Genomic DNA, 8,560 nt, shown 5'->3' on the forward strand with positions numbered 1-8,560 from the left:
TACAGTTTTATTTTACTAATTCTTTTCTAATGAAACCTTGATAAGGGAGTATGTAAGTTCTATTAGCAAAGTACATTTTAAGGTCTAATTAGATACAAGATCTATATGATAATTGTATCAATGTGTAGATCACTAGCCCGTGCCAATGCACGGGTTGCTGACTAGTACTAGTAACAGATATTTGGTGCCGCTGCATTGATCACCGACTGCCACTACCGGCGATGTAATTAGTTTCTCCCGCCAACGGTGAGCATCACCTTTAGGTCCCTGCCTCAGCAATCATCCTCGTGAACTGATTACAAAACCTTTTTTACTCAAAAGGATACGTTTTAATCTATACCATTGATTTAATTAAGGGGATGCATTGAAATACAACCCTTTGTTTTAACTAGATGATACCCCACGCGTTACTGCGGGAATCAGTTGCAATGTATTTCAGTGAGATGATTGTGTGGAATATAAATATTGGGACTAATAACACACGAACCAAAATTTAAAATACTTAAGGCATATTATATTTGATTATGTATAAACATATAAGTAGAATAATAGAATGAAAAATATTTTCTCATGCATAGTTGCATGTGATGGTCGATCTTTTTCCATGCATGGATTCATATTGAGGAGGGTCTTATCCCATTCATAATTGTTTGGTGATGTGACATGCTTGGATGTTGAGATAAATAAGTTAATGCGGATCACTCTCTTAAGTATAGAGGATATCTGTGAAGCATTTTTATTTTAAATTTGCTCAGGGTATATTTAAAATTCGTTCATCATTGACATTTTTTGTTGCAATGAGTGAGCATTTGTTTTAATATTCGTGAGCATTTTTTCTTCCGGTGTGTGAACATTTTTATTGCAACGTGTCAACATTTATTTAAATGCCTATGAACATTTATTTTAATATTCATGGCAATTTTTTATTTAGAAAAATAGAATTGCAAAATGTGTTGATGGCATATTTTAAATTTGTTCACTGTGTTTAAAACAAAATAGCCATCATGTATTTACAAATTTCAGCACATATTGAAAACATGTTCTTGGAATGTTAAAAAATGTTTATGAAAAATCTGAAATTCATTTTGTGTATCTTTCTTATAAAATAGTAACAGTGTAAATATATGTCTAAAATTTTAGTGCGTGATTGAACATTTTTTAATACACGGTAACCAATTTATATTATATGATGCATAATTTTTAATATACAATTAACATTTTCTAATACCTGATGAACATGTTTTTAATACACGTTATGATTTTTTAACATACACAATGTACATTTTTGGTACACGATAAACATTTTCTAATACTTGATGAACACGTTTTTAATACACGGTTATCTTTTTTAACATACATGATGTAAATTTTTGGTACATGATGAATTTTTTAAACTACTTGATGAACATTTTTCAATTCACGTTAAACACTTTTTTAGTGCATGGTGAACATTTTTTGAATTACATTTTGAACATTTGTTAAATACACAAATACCATTTGAAAATGATATATTTTACATATGTGGTGAACTTTTTTAAATACCTTGAATAAACATTTTAAAATACATGATAAATATTTCTGAAGTACTCCCTCCGTAAAGAAATATAAGAGCGTTTAGATTACTCCTTTAGTGATCTAAACGCTCTTCTATTTCTTTAGGGAGGGAGTATATGATAAATAATTTTATAATACGTGATGAATATTTTTTAGTGCATGATGAACTATTTTTTTTAAACTAGAAAAAATCAAAGAGAAAAATGTCGTTCACATACCAATAAAGTGGACCAAAAAGCGGTCATCAAACGAAAAGAAACTGCCCTGAAGGCGCCCAAATCACCTGAGCAGGAAAACTAGATAAACGAGAGTTAAATGGGCAGCTCACTCCCTTCACGCTTGTAGGTGAGCTCTACCTCTTCTTCTTTTTTGAGGGGAGGTGAGGTCTACTTCAGACTTGCCCATTTAAGTCTAGTTTTATTTGCCTCAAGAAAACTTAAGTGCAGTGACATAGATACATTGGCAAGAGAGTGCGGGCTGAGGAGTGCCTATTCGGTGCTGAGAGGTGGTGGGACTTTGTATCTTCAAGAGTCGTATGCTCTTCGTAAACATCTTGTGATCATCGTATTTTGTGAGAATAAACTTACTCTCGTTCTTTTTGTTGGTGCCATGTTAGAGTCTATCCTCAATGAGTTTATGTTAGTGTGTCAAGCTTTTTTTTTGGTTTGATTTTTTGTGGAGTTGAAATCTTTCATCGACACCATGTTGAACATATTGTGATTCAATGGCCTGCACTTCTAGGGGATCATGCCGGTCCAAGTACGTTCATCGACCAAGACTTCCAATCGGTTTGGATGGGCGACTCAAGGCAGTATACAAAAACATTATTGGTAATGTTCGTGCGGGTGAAAGAGTGACCACATCGTTGCTCTGGTCTAGTTGTTGTCTCTTTACCAAAGTCTTTGGAATATTTCTTCTAGGAGTGTTTGATACCACGAAGCTGTTTTCAAGAGATTTCATGGTAATTCTTAGCCATACGAGTTACTATGTATTTTCCTAGACCTTTGATCTTAGATCCAAACTAGTGTACCTGTAATTGCTACAAGTATGAATAAAATTTTAGGTATTTCTTAAGAAAAAATAACTTCAAAAAAAGTGATACAATGATTCACGAAAAATTATAGGTAATTCCGAAGTTGATCACTCCGGAACAACCGGCACTTGTGCCGACTGGCACTACAAGAAATATGATAACTTGTGACCATCAATATTGGTCATCGAATGGTCATTGTTTTTCATTTGCGACCTTTTTGTGACCAAAAACAGTTGATCAAAAGTTGGCCGTCTTTAATGAAACTTAACGACCTTCCTTGTGATATGGTCGTAGAAGGTAACGACCAAAATAAAAGGTCGTTGGTTCAACGCCCAATTATTTTGGTCACTGGTTGTGTGTCCAGGCCACGTCAGATCCAACGTGGCAAAATTGCGACCAATTGAATTGGTCGTTGATAATAATCAGCCCGGTCCAATTCGGTGTCTACATGGGCTGAGCCGAGTAATTCAGCACATTTATTATTTATTTTCGTATCGATTTTGATCAGCTACATGGGCCAAGCCCAACAATTTGGCCTTTTGGTTTCTAGGACATAGAACTTTTTCTTTCCATTTCTTTTCCTGGCCTCAACCATTTTACAACTGACTTCTCTTTTGGGCCTCAGCCTGTTTGCAGTCTATTTACGTTTTGGGCCTTGTCCTCTATCAATAAGTTGGTCCAACTCATCAACTTTCTATTTCTCACATTTTTCACAGTACACAGATGATAAATATTTCAAATGAAACAGAACTATATACTTGAAATGATAGCCAAAATTAGCCTATTACAGTCTTTATATAGTGTTCATACAACCAGATATGCTGACCAGTACATAATACAATGTAACTAGCTATGAAGTAAAACCAGAACACAAGGCATATTGATAGATAACCACCACGCTTTATCGTCTTCCTCTTCCAAATTCCAAGAAACAAATCAGCTAGCATTAGAAGGATCATGCATCAGAAGCATATAAAACATCAAACGAAAATAAACGGCAAGCAATATAAAAATCAAGGTAGCACTAGTATATTTTAACTTATTTTGCAACCATCAATATAGTTTGCTTATAAGAAAACATATGGTCTGATGCTTATGTGCTACTAGATTACTAAAGACAAATTGCACACTATGCACTCAATTTGGTACTTGCTTTACAGTATCAATGTAAACCAACTGTTAAACCTGGAAAGATGCAAAGCTGAAATCTAAAGAGTGATCCCAACATAATATCACAATTCTGCATTCTAACCTGTACTTGCAACATTTAATGCTGGCAAGAACATATGGAGGAAGATATAGTTCCTAAGATATTTATATGACCAATGTATTTCTCACTAATAAGGTGCATATAGATGTAGTCTAGGCTGGGGACACAGAGGAGTTTGAAACATTTCAAACTTAAGACATGAGAACCGACAACAAAGCTTCAGGCTTGCAAGATAAAGTACACCACAAAGTAACTTATGTGAGGCACTTTGTTGGAATTACAACATGTTAGAGTAAAGGTCCATGAAGCTAATAAAATTCTAGAATACCAGGAGATAGTACTTTAGCCATTGAAAAAACAAATAGTTTACTTCGATAGGGCAGTGGTAGAAATACAAATCAAAGTTACTCAATCATAAGGCATGTGAGCGGGACATGGTGAATATGGCATGAAACACCAGCAATGCAATACTGCAACCAAATCATCATAGTTCAATATATTTGACATGATGTAATCAAAATAAGTACTCGAGGGCCTGGAGCACCAAATATTTAAGAAAAGTACAAATTAACAAGTGAACATGGTAGTACCAGAGTGAGCTTGCACGATAATGAAATTCTTCAATGTGTAGGTCATACACCTCTGCACCCAAACAAGCAAGTAAAGCTATATTGATTAGTACATGCAGCTAAATTCCACTGAATCTTGAAATATATGAACTCAAATCACCCCAATACTAACAGGGGATACACATGGGAAGATGCATCACTACGAAACACTAGGCTTACCGAGGCCACCATTATGCAACTTGCCAGCGCCAAAGGTATCACCGTCCCGTAGCACAATATAAAACTTCATGCAACATCGACAAATGCACACACCAATACCCCAGACAGCACGGAACCACCACGTGCCCCCCCTCCCCACGCGCTACCACCTCAAACCACATATCGGCATTGGTGATATGTAGTGCTAATCAAGGGGCATAAGGATCACGTCACTCACGTGTCTCACCTACATGGATCTAGCCCAGCGTGAGAGACCGCATGCGCGAGTCCCCCACGAGCAGGCATGAATGGTTTTTTTCTTCTGATTTTTTCTTTCTTTTTATTCTGCCGGTTCCATCCTAATTTTGATAACGTGCACAAAAGTTGAGAATATTCATGAACTTGAAAAAATGGCCACATATTTTAAATTTGAAATAAACGGAAAGAAACAACCACAATGAGCGATGCCTTGAATTTGCGCAGAACTTAGCATGTCATAGGAAAAAAAATTCTCCCTTTGTTTCATAATAAGTGTCATGGTTTTAGTTCAATGGATCCAAGGGAGTAGAAGTTAGTCCATGCAGATACATGGGCTTTACCCCATCAAGGACACTACATAGGCCAAGCCCACTTAAAATCGCCTACAAATTACATGCCTATCACCCGGCGCGGCGGAGCGCGCCGATCCCTGTATTATAATTTATCTCTCTACGAACTTCTAAGCCAGCTTTATGACGTGATGAACCTTGCCTCTGCTTTTGGATGCTGCCATCCGTTGCTTTTGAAAAGCTAGCATGCATCTATGCCATCGCCCTGTAACCTCTAAGATTTCCGGTGACTACATGCACCTGTTAATATCTGTAATGTGACTCTCTTAGCTAGATGTGTTCCATTTCTGCTGGTTTGGTCTATTAGAAAATGTGAGTTTCTTCACACCAATATGACATGATACATAGAGCACACTGATCAGTACAAAGGGGACAGTGAAAGGGGCACGTCCTACCTCGGACCATCCAGCTTCCGCTCAGGCGGCACGCCATGGGTGCTCCCGCAATCACTAGTTTAACTCTTAAGGCCGAATAAAAGGGCGGCCAACCAGCTATGCCACACGGCGCATGCTGGATGCTCACAGTGAGAATGTTTTTGATATTATTTTGTTGAAAATCATGTGTGTCACATTGTAGAAGAGATTTTGTTGAAAATCATGTGCGATCGATGCGCACCAGATCAAACATGGATCCTATCGGCGTGACACTTCACATACAACCATCATAGACCACTGTGTGCTATTTATATACCACACACATTCTGGTCCTAGTATTGGACCGCCCATCCGAATAAAAATACATATAACAAGCCTTAATATAGGATATTTCTATTTTGCAATCCTTACTGTTACTAGCAAAACATGATGTAAAAACAAGAAAAATCCCCTGTAGGATTACGTCCCTGACACGCATGACTGTCTGGTGAACCTGTTACCACACACAATAGTAGTTTTATCCAAGTCCATAGCCTGTATAGAACATGATGTACAGATTGCTAATTTCATCCCTGTTTGTAACTCAAAACAGAGTAGACCGCCTGAACGAAACTACAAACTAGTCCAATGACAGCCGCTAGGAGCCCGACGGCAAGCCATGGGTTGTTGAAATACTTCTGCCTCAGCCACGCCATCCACCTCCGCGGGTTGCTCAGGAAACGCTTCTCCAGCTTGCAGCATGTCTCCCGCAGATAGTTGTGATGGGCGTCGTTAGGGTCAAACATAATACCCTTGCAGAGGTCGGCGAAGCATTTGGCCACCTCATCATTGTTGCCATGGCCATGCACGATGATGCCTCTCTTCGTCAACAGCTCCACGTCCTTTGTGGTGCAAGCCACCTGGGACATGAACACACAGTACGCTGTGACGTGGCTCCCCACCGTCTCCCGGTTCCGCTGCTCCAGCTCCATCAAGTTGCGCAGCAGGCGCCATGTCTCGGCGTCGATGTCCAAGCAGGGGACCTCCAGCGTGCCACTGCTGCTGCTCAGCTTCACGTCGAGGATGCACCGTGTGGGCCCCCCCTCGCTCATGTCTCGACGCTTGAACATCACCCCGGCGAAGTAGTACTCTGTCGCTGAGCGCCACCGGCGCACGGTGACGCGCTTGGCGCCGCTGACCGTTGCAGCAGAAGACGCCGACGGTGCCACAGGCTTCAAGTGCATATGAAGAAGATGGAGAAGATTGCCTGGATCCGTCGGCACCACGGCCGGCGCTGCCTCCGCGTACTTCTGTATCCTCATGAGATCGAGAGCATACTTAGCAATGTCTGCAATCACACGATCGTTGCGGTCCAAACCTGTTAGCTCCCCAATCTTCGCAAGGACAAAAAAAGGTATCTGGTTCTCTGCAAGGTAGAACACATCACGGACCACGGCCAGCGCCTCGGCCCTTTCCGCTGACAGGGCGCCTGCATTTGCAGTCCCCAGCGCCTCGGCCCTGCTTGCTGACAGGACGCCTGCATTTGCAGTACCCAGCGCATCGTCCATGGGTTGTGCTCCGAGTTGGAGGCCGACGAGGCGGGAGAGTATGTAGCAGCCGTCGAGGAGGAGCATGCGCACGAATTGCTCGCTCGTCATGTCATCAAAGTCGTTGCCGTAGCAGTCCCTCACAGATTTCTCGAGGCATCTGAGCTCGTTAACGTAGACGTCCACCTCCACCGTCATGCCGGGTCTCAGAGCCTTGGCAGCCGTGACCACCTTGTCCAGGCTCATCAGCTTGTCGTGCTCCTTGGCGAGCTGCGGGCTCTTGCTCTGGGTCTTGGGCCGAGGGTAGTTGTACGGGCCGATGGCGACGTGGTCGGGGTCATACTCGCCGTTGTCGACGTTACGCGTCTGGTCGCGGACCTTGGCGATGATGACGGGACAAGGAGGGCGCCTGTCGCCGACCTGCGCCTGGGTTGAGTGCAGGGCGCGTAATTCACCTCTCAGATCATTGGCCAGCTGAACCATCTCTATAACGCAGGAATTGTCTGAATCGCTAGAAGTTTGGCCTACAATCGATGTCCATCAGTCAGCAACACATATAGCATGATTAGTCAACTATATTTTGACAAAAATAGAAAAAGAAATGGGATGATAAGTTTCCTTGGCACCTTGCTGATCCATTTGCTTGCCCACGAGTAGTAACGCCTCCCCAATTGACTGCCTTACTCTGCCGCCTAGCCGAGTAGCAGCAGTTGTTCTTGCGCTCCTGGGCTTCTGTTGCCCTCTCAACGGACGCTCAGTTCACGCTTTGTTTCAGAGTTGGTGGCCCAGCATCTGTATATGTAAGCCTTCCTCCTAGTACTTTACATTCTGTTGAGGATAAGAATAGAAGATTCGTGCGCAGGCACGACCTGTTAGATTACCCAGGAAGCTGCTATAATGGACACACTTTGCAAAAAGGAATGGACATATGATATGAGCTAGAGTCAAGTCAAGCACTGAGATGAAGGTGTGCATTCTGAAAAGAGAAAGCTACCGCAAGATTGATATCACGCAAGATTGTGTGGCTACAAGAAAGGAACAATGGTTTGGCGTGTAATGTTTTGTAATGGTTCCCTGCCCCGCCGCATCGCCGTCAGGCCTAGAGGCAGCAGCACCGGCCAGCGGAGAAAGGAGTACTACCTACTTGGCTGCTTTTTCTACTTTTCGTCCAGCAGTTTGGAATAGTATGAACTTTCAATATCAGATTCCAATGAACTTTTTTTTAGAACAATGATTCCGATCAACTGAGATTCGGTCGACCGTGTCTATGTATGCCGTCATGTTTTTTTAAACTTAACTAGCCAGGTGGCCCTCTCAAATGCCTCACAACTGTCTTGGCATCGTCTTAAATTTGTTAAAGGTGTATGAAAATTAAATTACGATTTCATAATATTCATGTTACATGATTAGGATGGTTCTCTTTGAAAATATTATGATAAATTAATGTGTGATGCCACATGTGATTGAACTATATTTGATCAGTTTTAA

The 8,560-nt window shown here is 41.3% G+C and overlaps 1 protein-coding gene across 1 annotated transcript; it reads right to left on the bottom strand.

Annotated features, from left to right (window-relative positions):
• Positions 1 to 5,924: 5,924 nt before the first annotated feature.
• Positions 5,925 to 7,824, bottom strand: LOC119270541. The gene is made up of 2 exons (XM_037552547.1): positions 7,699 to 7,824; positions 5,925 to 7,596 (listed from the first exon to the last, which is right to left on the bottom strand). Exons 1-2 carry the CDS (start codon positions 7,709 to 7,711, stop codon positions 6,113 to 6,115), a joined length of 1,497 nt encoding a protein of 498 aa, XP_037408444.1. The 5' UTR covers positions 7,712 to 7,824; the 3' UTR covers positions 5,925 to 6,112.
• Positions 7,825 to 8,560: the final 736 nt, after the last annotated feature.

Source organism: Triticum dicoccoides, chromosome 3A (assembly GCF_002162155.2).
Source record: "Triticum dicoccoides isolate Atlit2015 ecotype Zavitan chromosome 3A, WEW_v2.0, whole genome shotgun sequence".
Taxonomy (NCBI): domain Eukaryota; kingdom Viridiplantae; phylum Streptophyta; class Magnoliopsida; order Poales; family Poaceae; genus Triticum; species Triticum dicoccoides.